Genomic DNA, 21,231 nt, shown 5'->3' with positions numbered 1-21,231 from the left:
CTGTTTAAATAACAAATTTCTTTAAATTATATTTAAATCAGTTGTGATTTTGTTTACATTGGCAACGGCCATACGGGGTCTTTGTGATTGGTCGTTGTTTGACAGCGGCCATCTTGCATTGGTCTGATTGGTTTTCCTTTGTTTAAATTTCCATCTGATTTATTAGCCTATTTATTAAAAAACAGGTGAAAGCAATTTTGATGCGGGTTATATTCGTGCTAAAATTTGAGATCAATCTGTGCAGAACATTTTGAGTTTTTGAAGCGTACACAAACGAACTTAACATTTTTATATGTAAAGAAGATTAATGGAAGTTAATATAAAATATAAAATTAATAATATTAATATAAAATTACTGATTATTATAAATACATAAACTATTATTTTGAAAGTGACAACAGTAATACATTTTGAAAACTATATATAGAATGAAATATAAGAGAGTTAAATTCTTCTAAACTTGACCTCGGACTTTCAACTATGACAATGGACAAAGCCGACTGTGTGTGTGGACGAGCCATTTATTTCAATGACCCAATTGACTTCCTTTACAACGCAAATTATCGGGTTGTCATTGTTAACTTGTCCAAGGTCAGCAGCCTTTTATCAAGGTTAGTGTAACTTTAATTTTTTTTATTAAACTAACAGCGTCTTCATTTTTTTGGTAAATAATGTACGGGATGATTTTTAAAGCGTAAATTTTTTTTTGTTAATTTCAGAACGGAAAATAAATTGGTTTTTATTAATTTTTTCTAAACTATTCATTAATATGGCATTTAGTTCGTTAAGTTACTTACATTGAATTGTCTAATATTAAATTAACTAATCCGTTTACTTTTATACACCTGGACGTTCTAATTAAAGTAAAATCGATACAGTTTTCTCGATGTGTATTACTATAAGGTTATTAACCTATACAACAATATGTTACTTTATTTGTTGTCACCAGACATTTACAATGAAAACAGAGTTTAGTTTGTCGTAACTAGTATTGTTCAATGAGACATAATATTCCTACATATATTTTATACTTACGTGTAAGCTTATTCATCTGAATTTTATAAAGCAAATAAAATATTATGTCTACTTGAGTTACTTTCTTAACTTCCAATCAAAAATTAATTCTTATGTTTAATATACTGTATAGATTTACTTTTAAATAACAATTAATCGACCTTTTGATTAGATAACAGTATATACATTTCGTAATTGATTTAATTATTGTCAGTATTAAGAAAATAATTATTTTTCCCAACTTTCTGAGAGTGCAAAAAGTTGTATCGAATCGCTGTATTTCTTCTCGATATAAACGGCAAACCCAGATATTCGTGGATTTCACTGTTTTTTGTTTTTTTTACGAACCATGGCGCCTTTGTTATGTTTCTTAGTAATTGTTTGGGAATTATTTGTTTGCTGTATTATCTCGACGTTGCTAGTGTTTATAATACGCCAAACTTGAAGCCCATAGGTCCAAATTAGTTTCAGAATCGTTTCAAAAATAAAATAAATATTATTATTGGTTAGGCAGAAATGTTTGGATTTTTAATTGCAGTGATATATTTATTTTTAATTTTTTGTTTTTACACGACTGCCCAAAAAGGAGTGTAATGTATTTAGGGTGTATGTATGCATATATGTGTGTTGGTTGATTCCTCCAAAGCATCTCGGAGAGTATTATAGGTTATATAAATGTGTGTGTGTAAATATATATATATAAGATTATATATATTAGATTTAAAAAAATTTTTTATACAAAATTGTCATCAGGAAGCTCTATCTCCTACATTAGTAATTATCCTATATTAAAGAATGTTTTTTTTTTGTCAGTCATGTTTTTAATCTTTAAATTTATCTCTTGTTTCTAAGGAAATTAAGTAAATTTTCTAAGAAAAACAGGTTGCTGAATATGTTTCACATAAAAACTTTTTAACGTCTGTGTGAAAGTACGTTATAATTATAGGTAATGTAAAATTTTATAATGTCAAGGACGTTTGTTTAATCTTTTCTTTTACACACCCACACACACAAATATTAAAAATATGATTACTTAGAATCTTTTCGAAAATCTTAATACATTTCCGATGACTGTAGTTCAGAGCTTTTTATATAGAATAATATTTAAGCTTAAAAATAATTAATTACATCAAATAAGTTTAAAATATTTTAACCATTACTTAGGATACACTGTAAGGCCACTTATGAAAAACTAGCTTTGAAAAATATTAAATGGCCGCCATTTTGATTAGTGTTGTTATATATCAAAGGTTTTTGTTTTATTATGTCAGAAGTTTTCTTATTCCAAGATGTTTAAATGAACCCAAGCTTTTCCTTTTAATGTTGGGATGTGGTAGTCTCGTTTCGAAAAAATAATTAGATAGAAAGATTTGCTAAATTTATTTTTTTTTTTAATTTGTTGAAACATTATTATTTAAGAATTGTTATACTACTTGAACATTTATATGCATTATATAAAAATGAATTTTCAGCCTGAAATGAAAATATAATGAAAAAAAATAAAAAAATATAATAAAATGAAAATATAATCCGTTCTGAAGACGCAGAATAAATAGCCCAACTATAAAAAAGAAAAACGATAAATAAAAAATAATAGAAGGATTTTAACAAAACAATTATATTCTATTGTTATTAATAAATTTATTTATTTATTTATTTATACTGAGGTATTTGAATACATGTAGGAGGAGGATAACCATATGTTTTTGTTACATTGTCTTTATTGTATTTACCACAGGATACATCATATGTAGCCTATGTCATTTTAAATTAATAAAAGTAATAATTTTTGTATTATAATTTATATTAGGCGTATATTAATTACTCATTACTATATAATAATAAATATTAAAATTTTTAATAAAAAAAACGTTCTTTATTATTAATTTGCCATTGAAATAATAACTTTTCTGAATAAATAATAAAGAAAATAAGTTACATGTTTATTATCTTCCTATGAAAAGAGGCTAATATGTATATGACATTGTTGTATGTATATACAAAATAGTAGAACAAGTACCTACTTTCACGAAATAATTATCATACAATTTATCTTAATGTGCTTAAAACATTTTAAATAGCAGACGATAGATATTTTACATTAAATTGAAAACCAAAAAATCTGATGTGGACACCACATGACTTCTTTGTACGTTTATTAAATTACATATACACATTTTGCTGCACTTTAAATATATTTCATTTATAAGCGAGATACTGTCCTCCAATTCTTTAATAAATGTGGACAGTTATATAATTGCAAAAATATTTTTAATATTCTAATATTTATATAATTATTAATTCAACAATTTTATATTACCTGAAATATTAGGTTACAGTAAAACTCATTGATTACTCTCTAAATAAATCGTTTACCAAATAATCCAGTAACTGATTCTACACAGTCAGTCAAAATTAATATTTGTAACCAGTATACAGGAGTTCACTAAACGGAATAGTTTAATTACGAGTATTATTAACCTTTATACGACACACCAAGTGAAAAAAAATTTCAAAAATCACTTTAAATTGAATACAATACAAAAATGTATTATATTTTTCTGTCAAATAATCAAACTTTTTTTTTAAATATACAGCTTTTATAAAAATTTGCTAAGAAAATCCATAAAATAATACAATTCTAAATCGTAATTTTCAATTAATAATAAATCAGATATTTCAACAAATTTATTACATATACACATATGTTAATACCTATTAAATTACATTTTCCGTACTTTTAAAAAGTATTTAAAATTTTGTTGCTAATAATTTTTTTCGTTTTGCGAGATACATACATATAAACCTACGTACAGACGCCGAAACCAGTCAACATGGATTTAGGGATGATCAAAATGGATATTTCCGTTGAAATATAAAAAACGAAATGTATCGCGATCACAATACTTCCTTACTTCGTACAAGGAAGTAAAAAAAAGAAGATTTTACCTGAAGCAAAACGTTGTCAATCCGGTTCGGTTTCTTACCGAATTTTCGCCTTTAGTTTATCCATGTAGTGGGGGACTTAATTCTTAAAATCTAACCTTTAAATAACTTCAAAAGAAAAAATCATAACTAGACAAATCTGGGGAGTGCGGAGCAAACCCCATCTGCTGACAGTTTATTCTTCTGTAAAAACCGTACGAACGCGTGCTATTGAATCGTTTGATGTGTAGTATGTTAATCCGTCTTGTTGGAAGAACGTAGAACGTAGAACGTAGAATTCATTGAAAATTCGGTATACTTCCGTATTGAAAATCTTGTCAAAAAACATTGGTCTCCACTATACAATTACCAGAAACCACACACCATACACCGATTTTCTCAACGTTGTAGTGGACGTTCAAACATTCATTAACTGGTATTATGCGAATTAACACGCTGAGATAAATTAAATCGTGCCTTATCTGACATGAAATATTGTACTGGTCCATCTGTACATAAACAATGATTTTGTGTAAACCAGTTGCAATAATTAAAGACTTTTCGGTTTGACTGTTCTGTTGAGTTAACGATATGTTCTAAAATTTAAATTTTGAAGAATCTTACGGCAAAATGAGTATTACAAATTTTTTTTTTTTTTTTGTTGATAAATAACTTATAAATTCTTTTGGATTGCCAGAAATATTTTTTTTTTTTTAAATAACGGCTATAATCTCTCGTAAAGAAAAATCACAGACTACGTTTTGCGTTTGATTCCGTTTTTTTAACCACATTGTGTATTGCTACTCTTTGCTGGAATACTAGCATTCGAAAATTTTTCAGCTAAGCATATTTTCAAAGTATCCGAAAAGCAAGTAAGCTTTCACTATAGCAATAGATAATAGCGGGATTTAAGTTGACCCTCAAATAACTACGTTTCGAGCCGACTTAGTACGATTTTTAACTCCTCACCTAGTGTAGTTTTTGACACTGGTAAAAAAAATTGTAATTAGAATTGGTTTTTTACTTCCCCGTCTAGCGCTATAGCAAAGCTATAACTTTAGAAGGGAAAGTATATTGTAATCGGTCCAATTTAGGCACATGTGGTTTGTACTGGATCTTGACGTTTTAATACCCATGGAACCCAAAAAAACAGGATGGAAATTTTCCGTATGTTCGTATGTATGTGTGTGTGTGTGTTCGGACTTGCACTCCTTACATCTCCAGAACTACTCGACCGATTTTGACCAAACTTGGTCAGATTCCTTCTATATATGGGTCATTGATTCCATTAAATTTTCAACTTAAGGTCAAGGAAGTGAGGCTGTACAGAAAGGTCACCCTCAGTATCTCGATTGCCTAATCATGATCTTATTTTCTTAAACACATTTGTTAATAATTAAAATATAATATTTTCAAAAAAACCTTTCGCAAAATCGCATCCCCATCCCAAAAAATTATGTAAACTTGTGGCTAAGTGGCGTATATTGCCTCAATAGTACCCCGTCTCACTACAAGAAGCGCTAGTGTAGCACTGAAGTACAGCTGTTGTAGTCGTCTACTATGTTGCGATATCACAGTTGAGCGGTAAAATTAAAAATTGAATAATATTTAAGGTGTAAAAAAGTAAAATTTCCGCCGCTAGTACAGCCAAACCTGCGCTATTTAAATACCGTATGCGCGCGCGCTTTAGTTGGAATCACTGAATTAAATAAATAAAAATTACATTTTAATAATATTACAAATATTTTTAATTAAGTTGTGTGTATATAAGCCGTTCATCAGAAAAAAGCCGCGTGATGGGAAAGCACTACAAACTGTTATCAATTTTTTTTCCTAAAGTGTACGTTGCAATCTGTTCAACTAGTGAACAATAAGCAACCCTCTACGGCCCAATGAGATGAGATGATATGTATGACGTGTAAATGAGGCTATCTCTTGTACAGACTCAGGACGACCATTCCTGAAATGTGCAGTTGTTTGAATCCCAGCCATCAAAATACACTGGTATCCACTGTCTGTATTCAAATTTGTAAAAAAATCAATTAATTTTTACTTGTATTTGTACCTCAGAACCTTCGACTTCGAATATCAGCTGTTAAACAATTTCCGAGAGCGTGTTAATCACTTTACGGAAACCAGTCAGGATGGTGAGCTAGTGGTAAAATTTAAAAAAATCTTTTTACTTAATTGTTACATTACTAGTATTACATCTTTTTTTCCAATTCATGTAGTAAATCAGCATGAAAAATTACATACTAATATTAATAGAGCTAATGCTAATTTTTAAATTAATTACTTCATATTAAATAACTTAAATTCTTTTTTTTGTATTTATTTATTATCGACTTGTTTAAACATTTCATCTTTATCACCTACCTAAACAGTAATTGTTAACTACACTTGATGTGTAAAAAAAATTGTTTTCTTATTTTTTAATAACTAGGTTTAATAATAATATAAGACAAGCGTTAAAATTAAAATAATTATTCAGGAGTAGAATTCTGACATTTAATGATGTTCTATGAAAGCTCTAAGCAACCGGTTTTAATCAGATAATGATTCCTGTTCGTGTTTATAAGCACTTTAACGTGATCGTATGTGTTATGCTTGTAATTTAGGTTTAACAATATTTTTATATCGAAGCCTATATTTATATGTAATTAATAGAAAGGCAAATTCTTATTTTGGCCCTCTGTCTTATGTCTGGACTATCTCTATTAATTGACATAAAAAATACAAATTTATATATATGTATATCATGAAGTGTTGTTAGATTTTGTTCATTTTTAGCCCAGTGACCCAGTTACGTTTAATTACAATAAAAAATTGATAAATTCTTGTTTGGGCACAAAGATGTTTTTAAAATTTAATTTTCATTCAACAAAGTTTATTTCCTTGTTAATGAATTGATTTTAATTTCTGGTATTTGTATTTTTAACGTCTTCAATAAGGGAAAACTTCCTAATTCGATCCGTATAATTGTTTACGTATATTCACGCAATACTTTTTATCAGTTAACCGAGCCTAATGATTGATTTTAGGAAGGTAGGAATAGAATAATACAAAATAGATTACATAAAGTTTTGGTTGGATAGAACCAATAATTGACTAGTATTGAATGAATAACGAGAAAATTATTTCGTTTATTAACCTAAATTTCCGCATGTGCAAATCAATTTCTCAGAAACGACTTTGTATTCATGACTTTTTATTTCCTTGTAAAGAATTTATTGTGATCGAGAAAAAATTCGGTTTTCAGATTTTAATGGAAATATCCATTTTGACCATCCCTGAATCCATTTTGACTAGTTTCGGCGTGACGCTCTACGTACGTATGTATCTCTAACAATTAGCTATAGGATGCTGAATTTTAGATTTAGGACTGTTGTAAAAACTAGTTGTACACTTGCCATTTTGATTGCAATCGACTGGAACAAACTTCTCCAAAAAATCTCAATCCAAAAATTACAATTTTGGATTTTTTCTTAACTGCAGTAATAAGCTCTCAATGAGAGCTTTTCAACGATGTATCATAAATGGTAATTATTTTCATTGGTTCGAATTATAGCCAAATAAAATTTTAATTAATGTAATATTTGGATCTTACAAGGAAAAGGCACATCGGTTGGAATCAAACTACATTTCCTTCTTTTTTAACTTTTTTACCTCCTTGTTTATTTTAAATTTAAATATAATTACTTCTAATTGTAGAAATAATTTTACAATAAATAATAAATTCAATAATAACAATAAAAAAAAATATCAATAATAAAATAATAACAATAAAAAATGTATATGATATACTTAGATAAGAACTTGTCACTTACATAATGTTGTTTATTTTCTGTGGCGAAGTGGTAGGGTCTCGGCCTTTCATCCGGAATTCCTGGGTTCGAATTCTGGTCAGACAAGGTATTTTTCTTACGCTAAAAATTTCATCTTGGCTAACAATTATAGCAGTTGAGCACGTAATTAAAAAAAAAAAAATTCAGTTATTAAAAATGTTAATTTTATCCTTAAAATTAACAAAATTACAGTTTTTCCTGACCTTGACAATATATAATTTCTATTTCATGTATTTAATTATATTCTATACATAGTTCTTGTATAATTTTAATAGGAAATTTATCTTACTTGATTGTATCTATTTATAAAATTTTATTCATTTATTTTTATATAAATATATTATTAAAGTACAAGAACGTATAAATTATACACTATTATTAATATTGTTTTTTGAATAACGAAAGTTTAAAGTGTACTGGTTTGTATAAAATGAAAAGTAATGCTTGATGTCGGTTGTCTAAAGTAATATACGTCATACATATATACATTATATGTATACTACATTTAACGTTGTTAAAATGTCTCAAACCATAAATAATTTATAAGTATATAGCTGACGGTTAGTTGAAGTTAATGCGTAAGCATATAATATATATAAATATATATATATATATATATATATATATATATATATATAATGTGTAGTATATTACAGGGCGCAGGAGTCAAAAACACCAGCAGTGTGGTCTATATGTATATGTATGCATATACATGTAATACAGCATGGTCAGTTGTGGTATAGACACTACACTGACAGATGAGGCGCCTTCTAACATGATTTACAATAGGTAACAACTACTCAGACCACCCACTAACCAGATGAATACACGATCTTACTAAAGAAAATCATAAGAAACGGTCTTCTCTCATCACTTATTATTTTTATACTTACCATATCATTCAAAAGAACTACTGAAAAAATAATTTTAAATATAATTATAATATCATGATGTTAATTATAAGAAATAATTTGTTTATCTTGTTATATGATATTTTAAATACTGTACAAGAAAAATGTTACATCCTGTCTAAATGTTACATTAGTCTGCTTCCTCACGTTTAATGAAGTCGGATTGATGTATGGTAAAATCAATTAAGTTGTTATTTAAAAGGTCAAAAAACCACTAAGCACTTGAATTAAATTCTACATTTAATCTTGATAATATCAATTCTAATGTTAATTACTATTATTATTATTATTGACAATTAATTGCTTGGTATTATTTTATATTTATAATATGATATGATGTACTCACATTTAGCTTACATATATACATAATTAATTTATTTATAAATCTGCTATTAATTATATGAATAACATCATTAGTAAGTTAAATTAAAAAAGGAAAAAAAATTGCTTGTAATCTTTCCGGATTACTCATTAAGTAATCCAGTATTCTATTTGAGCTTTAAACTAGTCTGTAATATGATCTGTCAATTTTTTCAAACTGCGATTTATAACAAATTGTAGGTTTACGTTACTACTTCCTTCATTAAAAAAAAAATCTTTTCCAGATGATCTTTTTTATGTTATATCTTCTAATTAAATTGTTATGTAGTGTATTAAGATACATAAGATACAAGTAGATGTAAAAATATCGTAAGAATTATGTTAGGCTTATTAGAAAAAAATGAGGAATGAAGTAGATTTTTTCATTAACTCATACACTGTTTATAACAACAATATGCCAAACACTAAAACTTCGAATAATATTTAATTGTACAAGGACAGATTCAATTTATTGAAAAGTTTGTATATTAACAAAAAAGCAACTTTGATTAGTATAAATTTTTAATGTTTTTTAGCTCACTTTCGTTCCACAGTTAACGGTTCCGCATGAGTAGCACACATGAGCAGAAAATGGAGAGGAGTAGTACATATGCACTGTAGCGCAAAAAAAAATCCGATGTGGGGAACACATGAGATTTCCTTGTACGCCTATAAATTAGATTTACACTTTTTTTTTTTTAATGAAAAGCACATAAAATTTTATTTCATTAAAACTTTGATATCTTTTCTTTTTTTTATTATTGAATTATTATTCATCCTAAAAGTTGTTTACACTGAGAGGTTAATAATTATTAATAAATCAATGTGTTATAACGGCATCCATGGTGCGAGTGGTAGCCGTCTCGGCCGTTCATCCGGAGGTCCCGGGTTCGAATCCCGATAACGCATGATATTTTCACACACGCTACAAATCATTCATCTCATCCTCTGAAGCAATACTTAACTGTAGACCCGGAGGTTTAAAAAAAAATTGTTTAAATTTAAAAAAAAAAGGAAATGAACTGATGATGTACCTTTCTCTAAGATCCAAGTATTTCATTAATTAATATGTTATTTGGCTATAACTCTGGAACCAATGAAAATAAATACCACTTAGGTATATCGTTGAAAAGCTCAATTAGGGCTTATTACTGCAATTAAGAAAAAGTCCAAAATCCAATTTTTTATTTTGGGCTTTTTTGGACACTTTGGCTCAATCGATTGCACAAAGGTTTTACAACTGTCCTAAATCCAAAATTTCAACATCCTATGAAAAATCATTTTGAGTTATGCGAGATACGTACGTACAGATTGACGTCACGCCAAAACTAGTCGATGAAATTTGAAAACCGACATTTTTCGCATCACAATACTTCCTTTATTTTGTACAAGGAAGTAAAAATTAATATTATAGAAAAATAACAAACACAAATAACTTTGTGTTGAATTAGCACGTTGGATATTTACTTCTTCCTCGACAGGTTGTTATACAACAATATTTGAAGACTGCAATGATTCGGTTGAATATAAGTGCCGAAATACCTAAAACAAAGATTCCATATGTTGGAATTTTCCTATTCCAAAATCCAGCGAGGAATGATATCCTCGCTGTGCAGCTCGTGCGTTCCATTGCAGAACTGTAAACAAATATTATGTTCGCGTATTCTTCATCGGAAAATTTATATGGCATTGTTAGATAATGACATTTAAATGTTTATTTTTGTTCAAACAAAAAACTTAATTGTTTAAATTCCTTAACAAGACTATTTTTCATTTTATAAGAAAAACAATCAAAGCATGTTGTCCTGCAATTGTGGGGATTCAGAAGAATTTGTATAAAGACAAAAAGATTTTCCTAGTAACTATTTTGTTAATTTTTAAAGAATGTACTCGGAAGGTAGAACAGATTTATATAGTTCGAAGTTGAAATATATGAAAATGTATGGCAGTGAACGGAAAATTGTCCAGTTATGTGCATTTATGTAACATTTCAGAGTTAGTTTAAGATGAGTGTGATATGAGTTATTAAGATATATTGTACGGTCAATACTTCCCGGGTAAAGTAGTACATATTAAAACTAGTAATTCGATATGGAAACTATGCTACAGAACGAATGTGGTGTACGCGGTGTCGAAAATGTTAGTGATAAATTATACGCACAAAAATGACAGAAGAAATTTTTGGTTGAATTTCCCCTGGTTTTCCCTTAAGGCTGTGTTCGTAATAAAATTGTCCTAAAAAAAAATATCCGAAACCTCCAAAGTACCGAATATAGTTCTTTAATCAGTATAAAAGTCAAAATTTTTAAGAGAACATTATAAATTTTAGCTTTATCAAATGAATTGCGCTGAAATGGCTTGTATTATTTTTAAATCAATAATCTTAATTTTATTATTTGTTATAGAAATTGTTTCATGTTGTAATTTATTTTGTAATCTACATTGTTTTATTGTACATCTCTTGTAACGATTATAATGCACTGTATACTGCAATCTTAGAAAAGTAAGTTGAATAAATCATGGATTGTTGATCGTGATGTATAACATGAGAAAAATATTGTTTATTTATTGTGGGAAACTACTTTCTATAGTAAGTAGGCTGCAATAAATAAAACAATATTGTTAACAATAATAGTAATGCAATTTTATATTTTTCGTTTATTTTGTAATAATAATTATAATTACAATAAAATTAAGAATTAACATAAATGTTATTTTATTTTTTCATAAAGTTTTTTTTTTCTATATTATAATTTATTAATAATCAAACATAATTATTTATAGTTACGTTCAGTTATACCTTATTATACATTGGGGTACCACGCGAACCAGGTTTGGATTACCGAAAAATGTAAAATAAATTTTTTTTTTGCATTTTATTTTGCATTTTTTATTTTTTATTTTTACGGTCATCAGTTCTCAGGTTTCTGTTATTTATGTAATTGAAATTATCTTCGTAATCACTTAACAACTAATAATTCTTCTAAAACGAGAAAAGCGTTCAGAATATATAACATTCTTGAACGATTCTTTAATCAAATCATCCGGTATTCCTGACCGAACCTCAATAATCCATACCCAAATCTGTATCAAAGATGGTTTCTTAATTTTACCAAATGAGATGTAGTCTTATGTTGGCCATCCGGTTTGTTTAATGTACAGAATTTGATTGTATATGTTCGATTTACACAAATATGTAGAAATTAAAAAACAGATGTAATTCAACCAAGAATAATAACTGATTATATTTTCCAACGATCAGTATTTGGTTTAATGACGGGTCATACCTCTAAAAACTGGAAGTTTTTGTTATAAAGCGCCTGATCAACACTACCTCACGCATTTAATCTTAATCCGGTCCAGTACTAATTCATTATTCATCTATTCTTTTTCTTTTACTTGGACAAAATTTAGTGGAAATTTTTCACCTTGTGGTAGATAGATATCATCTTTAAAAATGACACATGGGGATAATTTTTCCTGTCCGAAAGTAATGTTAACATCACCTACAACGTTGCTCAAACTGGCACTTCGTATTTAAACACACTTTTAATTAACGGTATTTTGAAAGTCATCCATTGAAAGTAAATTTATGTATAAACAAAAAAAAATTATTCTTAGTGCCTATTCCTCTGCGTTTTTTTTACGAGGCCTACGCAATTTACTCCGCCTTTACTCCTCCAATTTACTCTCGAGTTACCGAGACCCGTATTGACAACGACTTTCTGGTAAATACCGACTCTATGAGTGTACTTGAGAGCTTGACGTGCAGACGATTTGAATCTATCTTCCAAATAATTTAGGATACTCTCTCAAGAATAAATAAGACTGAGGTATTGGTATGGGTCCCCTGGCTGTTGCGGCATCCTCGGGAACGAACGGGTGTTGATCAGGCTGCCAAGAGAGCAATAATAAATGTCCTCGGAGTAGAATTAACATGTAAATCGATTACATGAAAACAGTCCTTGTTTAAACTATGTTCTCAGTGGAATCGATTACATGAAAACAGTACTTGTTTAAACTACGTTCTCAGTGGAATAAGTTCTGGTTGCTAAGTCCTCCCACGGCCTTACATAGCATATAGCATCCGGGAGAACGTGTTCGAGAAATCTTTTATCCCAAGCAACAGAAGAAACCAAGTCATCCTAATTCGGCTGAAGATTGGACACAATAGGCTTACCTAATTGCAGGTCCGCAATGGTCCGTACACCACTTGCTCATAGATTGTCCAGTCTTTGGATCTATTCGACAAAAAAACCGGAAGGAATACATAAAAAGATTGTTGCGGTTTCTCTCTGATAGTGGGTTGAAGAACGTAATTTAGCGGTTTTGCTTTAAGTCGCTAATGACTATAATGCAACTATAAGTAAAAGTATTAAAAAAATAAAGTTATTATTCCCCTATGGTAATTGATAAATAATTTGTTTTTACAGCAATAATTCGTAAAGGATGCTAACATTTTTTCCAGTTTTACATATAATTTTTTTTGTTTACAGTTATTTAATTCAGTTATTGTACTTTATCGGTCTTACTTTACTATACTTTACTCTACTTTACTCTATACTTTACTCTATACTTTATCAGTCTTGAATAAATAAATTTAACATTACAAAAAGAAGTTTTTGTACTACTAAATGAAAGTTACAAACATTTCACTTTTATAAAATCTAGTATTTAAAATACTTTAATATTTTCTTTCATCTCTTTATATATTACACGCCAATATTTATTAATAAATATAAAAAATTTATTTGAAAGAACTGAACTTTAAAACCTTATTTGACCTTATATCTAATAAATTTTCTTTAAATTATTCAAAATTGTAAGCTTATTAAATTTATTATTTTTTTGTTGTAAGAAATTTCAAGATAAGAATTGATTAAAAGATTTCTTAAGTTTGTGGAAATTTCCAATATTTTAATTATAATATTATTTTATTACTAAATTCTTATGTTTCGACAACTTGGCAGCTTTCTAGGTTGAAGTTGCTACGTTACACCTGTCACATGTGTTGTTACCATGTTAGTGATATGCTTTTATGGTCAATATTGTAAGCGTGTTTTCTTCCGGTTATAATTCCTGTATCTTAATAATTTTTTTTTTTAAGAACATTCAGTTAATTATAGTAATGGTTGCTGAAAGTAGCGTTCCATCAGTAAAATTATTATTTTTAGGAATATATAGTAACCTTATTTTTAAAAAAATTGTCATTTATTACAAAAATTAAATTTTACAATTACAATTAAATTTTGAAATTACAATTTCCATTTTAGATTTAATTTACTAAGCATTTGGCACAATTTTTATAAATTAAATTTCCACTTACCAACAAATTAAAAGGTGTAAATCCTAGCTGTTACTCCATCTTCAGGGATTTTCAGCGATGTTAATTTAAATTCAAATCATTAACCGTATTTAGAATTAAACTGTTATGTTATAATAGGCGGTTGTCAAGAATAAATTAATTCGTACGTCAATATAAGAGTAACCTCATGTTTGTATGATGTTTGCGGCTATTATTTATAATAGACACATGACTATTTAAAAATAGTCATATAATTTACGACTATTGAATGTTTTTATTTTTTATTATATTGTTATTCCTGAAGATAAAGTAACAGCTTCGAAAGTACTAGGATTTATACTTTTTTAAATTGTTGGTAAGTGGAAATTTAATTTATACAATATCCATTTTTACCAAACCAGGTTATTTTCGTTTAAAAACAAAATAATTAAGTTTATAAGAAAGGGCCTTAGGTTGCCATGTTGAATAAAATATCATATCAACTCATAATATTTTCCCACAAATTTATTTAAATTACAATTAAGATTTTTTTATTTTTAAGAAACAATATAACTCGAAGAAATTTTAAATGTAATTTTTTTTTTGAATTCCTTATTTTTCTGCATCCTGTAGAACGTGTGTATAAATATGAATTCAAAATTATTTTCAATAATTTATTTTGTAGTAATTTTTTTAATTTAATATAACATTATTTCATATTTTTTAATAATTAAAATGGATTTTAATCGCATCTGTTTTCTATTTTATAATTTTATAAAATTTTTTGGTAAAATTTTGGGGGGTAGTATTTCCAGGAGAGTAGATATTTTTTGGATCATTTTTTCAAAATTTTTCAAACGTAACCCCACTTTATATTAAGCTTCGTACATGATTATCTTACTATTTTTTTTAATTTTTTGCCCCAAAATTACCCCTTACCCAGAAATTGAAAAACCTATCTTTTTATTTTTTAACCAATTTTTTTATGTCTTTCTAGACAAAGTATTAACAGACAAAAAATACTTTGGGGTAATATTGAGAGTAGAGAAATCAGTCAGTTTAAAAATACTTTTTTTTCAATATTTAAAACATTTTTTGGTTTATTTAAATATTTAGCATTAAAACTTCATCATAAATTACACCCACCTCACAAAAAAACCTTTAGGTAACTTTGTCATGTGCCACTATCCAAAGTATAATAAAATAACCAATTCTAGGAAATATTACAATTTTATTGTCAGATTTCTAGTCTTTTAGTGGGACTCCTCAAAGGTAATTTTTTTTTTTTTTTAATACTTGTAATCTTTAATCTCCGTAGTTCCAGTACTATTTTTTTTTTCTTCGTTAGAAGGCAATGATAACCTTCCAATTGTTCACCATAAAAATTAAAAAGTTAATTGACTTCCTTTTACTTACTTTATTTACTAATTATTCTCATTTAAATTATTAGTACAAAATTTTTTTAAAAATACATACATTCGAAATATTCCAATTTATTTTTTTTCTTGAATTAATTTTTAATTTTTTATCTTATCCATAAAAAATAAGTTGAGAAAAACAATTATTATGTCTGTTATTTTTACAGACTTTTAAAAGAAAAGTACGGTATTACTGTCGGTCGCATGGTGGAATTGGAAGGTGAAATTATATATAAGTTGTGCCCGTGAGAAGTTGAAGATTGGTTGAGTAATTCTCGCGTTACTCTCAATTTTTTGCGTTTCTAAAATTTGAGGTTATGTTGACTTTGTGCTGTATATTTTTCATATGCTCTTATACAGTGAGTCACAGTGAAAAATGAATTTAAACCTGATGCTTCTTGTCTACGGTCTGCTCGTTATGTATGTAGCGTATGTAGTGTGCGCTGTACACTGAAAATCAGTGCGTTTCTGATTGCGAAATAGTGAGGGCGTCGGAAACGAAAAGTTGGTTTTCTTGTGCAGAACTTCACAAGAGTTTTTTTAATCATGCTGTTGTCTATCTGCTTTGTCTATTAAAATAAAAAAAGTTACATAATAAAAAAGTGATATAATGGAGTAACAAAATCTATTAAACAATAATTCGTGATGACAAAATATATATGTGAACTAATATCCTTGTATATCAAATTCTTCTTTCACATTAATAACAAACATGAAAATTATGTGGTTGTATTATACATAAAATTATTTGTTCTTCGAGTTCAGTTTATTAATCTTGTAAGATTATCGTACAGTAGCACGTTTCTCTTAGGCGTACTTTCGAATTTGTTATATAATGTATAATATCGTTGTACACTAAAACATATTTTTTGTAATTTAAATAAAATTATAGAGAAATTAATAAAATTTCTTGTAAAACATAAAAAAGAGTTTTTAATTCCTGTCGTTGTTATACCATCACAATCATCATAATTACATAATTTACAATCACAATCTAGACTTAGTCGAGATGAACTGTGGGACTTCAATTGTCTATTTCATCGATCTTTCATTCGATTGTTAATTCTTTAACTTTTTTTATCATCTTTAACATTTTTACGTAGACGTTAGAGATTTTTGCTGTTGTTAGGTACAAAGAGTTATGTATTGATCAATAATTATAATAATTATTGAATTTTATGGTATTTATTATTAGTCAAATAAAGATACAACATACTCGTATTTTACGGATGTTAATGGTAATAATATAATTATTAATTTTATTATATGTTTTGGGTAGCTATACTGTTTAATAAATGATCGGTTAGACAACATACACCATATTTTATTTTGTTTACTTTTGTATGCATTTATTTGATTTTTTATTTATTTTTAGGTCTTATGTTGGTTAAATCAAAAAGGAGAGGATTGCTTAAAACGGCATTCAGAATTGGCTACCACATTACCGGCTATAAAACAACAAGAACTAGACTTCGAAAAATTTTACTTCATCTCAATGGTAAGCTTTTAAATTATATATTATTAGAAGTAATATTAGAATAAAAATTAAATAACTGTTCTTGTTTTTTAACATAAACATTTGATATTTGAAAGTAATTTTTAAAGTTAAATATTGTGTTGGTATTATAAATTCATGCAATTTAAATTTTAAATTACATTGACATTTAAATGGCATTTAATTTTTAAACGAACTTTTGTTTTATTACTTGTTAATTTATTTACTTTAAACTGCCTTTCATAATTAATGTTTGGTTCAATTTTTTTCTTCAGTACATAAGCATAGATTTGATTTTATAATACAACTTTGTCGTCAATACATGTGTAATGTCAAACAAGTAAGTTACATTCTATTTATATTAATATTGTAATATATTATTTTACTTTTTACCAATACCTACATAATTGTTAAATGAATGTTCCTTTCTGGATTAGTAACAACTTTTCCTGTTACTTGAAACGTAATTAAAACAAAACATATAATAACGGTAAAAAGTCGTGGGTGATAGTCTTCTCAATAACATTCCTGTTAATTTGTGAAATTTTAGTATATTATTAAAATTTTTCTTCAAAATATTACAAGATATAACAAGATTACCATTTTTTTAATACTTTTTAACTAAATATTAATGTACGCTCTTCGGAAGCAACCAAAGATAAAAAATATTTCTTATTTGTCTAATAACAGTGATTTCGTGTTCCTCGCATAATTTGGGAGTTTTGAATCAAACTTTTTTCAGTTAGTCATTTTTTTTCAAGCAACGGTTACTATTAAGTACTGGTGATTTTGACAAATAAAAAAAGGAATGAAGGAAGGATGTAGCTGTTTTGTTATTTTTCAACTTCCATAACAAATTTGGAATGGTAGATACTACTCATGAAAAAAAAGATTTAATAAAAAGATTTGTTGGTGTAATTGCTCTGTTGGCAGGAGCAAAGATAAGATAGAAGTAATTACTGAATAATATGAATTTATTCCTAAGAAAGAGATTTACTTTAAAAATAAATAATAAAATATGAAGGTTATAAAATATGAAGGTCAGAATGAAAGATAATGAATAATAAATAATAAATATGAGAACAATATAACATACTAGAAGTCTTTAATTTAGGGAGTAAAATTTAAAGTATGGACGAAATAAAGAAAAAATAAAAAATAGATTAGTACAGTTTAAAATCTGAAAAGATGTTTGTTAGTGTCAAATGTTTAACAAAAGAAATATAAATATATTCTAGAATATTGCTATGGTAGAAATAAATACATGATATGAAGTAAAAAAATAAACACGACAGGAAGTCTTAGAAAAATAGGAAACTAGGAAAAGTAAATCAAATTTTGTGCCAGAAATTAGATAACTAGGTTGGTGGGCCATAAAAGAGATAAAGATTTAATTAATTCAGTAAAAAAACAATATACTGGAACAAACTGAGATGACAAAAAAGACTGGATTTTTTTTAAAAAGATTGAGAACGTTGGATATATAATTAACGTTGGATATATGATTTGACCTGCTGACCGGTGAAATCGTCATACAATACCTTGCAATACCTTAAGGTATTTTATTTTTAAAAAATGAAAAAATTAAGTTAAAATTTTATGAAAGTAATGAAAAAATTGCTTCTAATTTGTGGTTCAGAATAGGTGCCAAAGCTACTTTAATTTTAAGTGATGAAGAAAAATAAAAACATTCTTTTAATAATAAATATTAAGAGTTAAAGCCAAAAATAATAAAAATATAAAATATATATATTTTTAGAGGTTGGGAAAAATGTTTCTAAAAATATTCAGAGGTTAAATTAAAAAATTTGCTTAACTAATAATGTTACTCTAAATCTAACACAATTCAAATAAAGACTAAAATAATAAAATAAAATCTTTCACAATTTTAGGTCCGGGGTGTATAATTTAATAAAAAAAAATCCCTTTCGGAACGCCTGTAGGCGGAGGTAGATTAAACTGATGCTAAGAAGGGGGATAAAAAAAGATTTCCACCTTAAATTTTAAAAAATACTTCAAATTACTAAATACGACAATGGTTGCATGTGAAAAAAGTTTCATATGTTAGCTTACGACAATAATATATATATATATAATATATTTTATATATATATAATATATTTTATATATATATAATATATTTTATATATATATAATATATTTAATATATATAAATATAATATATTTAATATATATATATATAATATATTTAATATATATATATAATATATTTAATATATATATAATATATAAACTGTAGTTTAGGGGTCTGGGGGATGTGAAACGCGAAGATATGTCGAAGTTTTTCAGAAGTCGAATCATTGTACCCATTTCAATAGGTAGCTTTTTTATGAAATCTACCTAAAATTGTTGACATTTCTTGTTAACTGTCTTAATATGGAGTACAAACTTTAAAAATCTTTGAAAAATATATAAACTGAAAGGAGAGCAAAAGAAGAAATATTTTTTTCAATTTTAGGAAATATAGGTTGACTTTTTAAATCTTTTTTTATTATATATACATTGTAGGTAAAACATTTGATTTAATAAAGTTTTCTCTAAATCCCTCAGAAGAAAATCGAAATTGTTTTTTTTCGCGTTATCCCCTTACCCCTTAACAAAATTTTGAAAAAGAATGAATATAATCAATGCGCCCCATATATATAAATATTTCAACCTATTTGAAGAAAATCGGTTCAGTTAATCCTGAGATATAAGGCACGCCCACACACGCGCGCGTACGTTCGTACGTACATACATATACAAAGGTTTTTTTAGATTTACAAAAAACGTTATGCCCCATTTTTTTATGTTCACCATACTCCCCCCGTTAATATAGCTACAAACAATATTCACCGAGAAATTAACAAATTAGCAAAAAATTGTAAGGATCGAAGAATAGCAGCAAATCAAACAAATTACTAAAAAAAATAACACGCAGTTTTTACTTATAACATCAAAATGACACTCAATTTCGATATTTAAATGTTACTTCTGGTTACTAAAATGCCTATGAATCCCTGGTTCAGCTACGCACTGCAGTATATATAATTCACTTGGCGTAGATTGTTCTAACACTATACAGTTAAACTGAGAGTTAAAAACAAGCTAACTACAAGCGCTACCTGGCGGAGAATTGTCTAGCTTTCATTTGATATACTGGTACTACTGAATAGAGGAAATTGTAATAATAAACTGCATAGTAAATAAATTGTTTAGTATTTTTCGGTCTATTTATATTTTTTATTTGTATAATTTTTTTTTGTAGTTAATATTTAATTACATATTAAATAAAATATTTCAAATATTTATAAAAGCTAGCTATAAAAATAAATTTATGTAAAACATGATATTTATATTTTTCTTTCATTGATTTAAACTACTTTTATAAATAAATATACACAGGTTTTTATTATTTATATAACATTGATATTAAAATCAATTTTATGGATAATAAAATTAATTTTTTATTGCATTTTAAAATTTTATTTATCTGTATTTCATATTTGTAATCGTAAATGTTTTATCGTAAATTTATGTAACAGAATACATTTATTTTCATAAATATTATTTTATTTTAATTTTAAAATAGTATTTTATTTTTATTTTGTGTTACGATAACATTTTATGCTTATATTGAGTTTTTTTGTTTAATATCCCACCGGACTTATTTACTAATTTATTAATTTTTAGTGTTTATCCATTTGCATATTACGTAAACTGGGTAGGTATCAGCGTAGAGAACAGCTACAGCTACAGCTACAGCCGTAATTTTAAACAACCCTTACTATAAATAGCATATCTAGGTCAAAACGCTATACGTCTTCCTGAAATATCTTTTTAACTTGTTAATCTATGTAAATCGGTTATGGATAGATCTTTTACCTGTAATCGGATATTTACCAAAATTTATTGCTGTAAGAAGAAAACTTGAATGATGAAAAAGAAAGTTTTTTATTTTCAATAATGAAAAATTTGT

The 21,231-nt window shown here is 27.0% G+C and overlaps 1 protein-coding gene across 4 annotated transcripts in view; it reads left to right on the top strand.

The window, feature by feature from the left end:
• Nucleotides 1-21,231, top strand: part of LOC142329226 (puratrophin-1-like) — a 1,606,956-nt gene that overhangs the window by 1,269,093 nt on the left and 316,632 nt on the right. For all 4 annotated transcript variants that reach the window (XM_075373630.1, XM_075373632.1, XM_075373631.1 and 1 more), the window contains one exon: nucleotides 17,133-17,255. In XM_075373630.1, the coding sequence (XP_075229745.1) occupies nucleotides 17,133-17,255 (123 nt within the window). The remainder of the gene's footprint in view (nucleotides 1-17,132; nucleotides 17,256-21,231) is intronic.

Source organism: Lycorma delicatula, chromosome 8 (genome assembly GCF_047948215.1).
Source record: "Lycorma delicatula isolate Av1 chromosome 8, ASM4794821v1, whole genome shotgun sequence".
NCBI lineage: Eukaryota > Metazoa > Arthropoda > Insecta > Hemiptera > Fulgoridae > Lycorma > Lycorma delicatula.
This window is presented reverse-complemented; position numbering and strand designations above follow the sequence as displayed.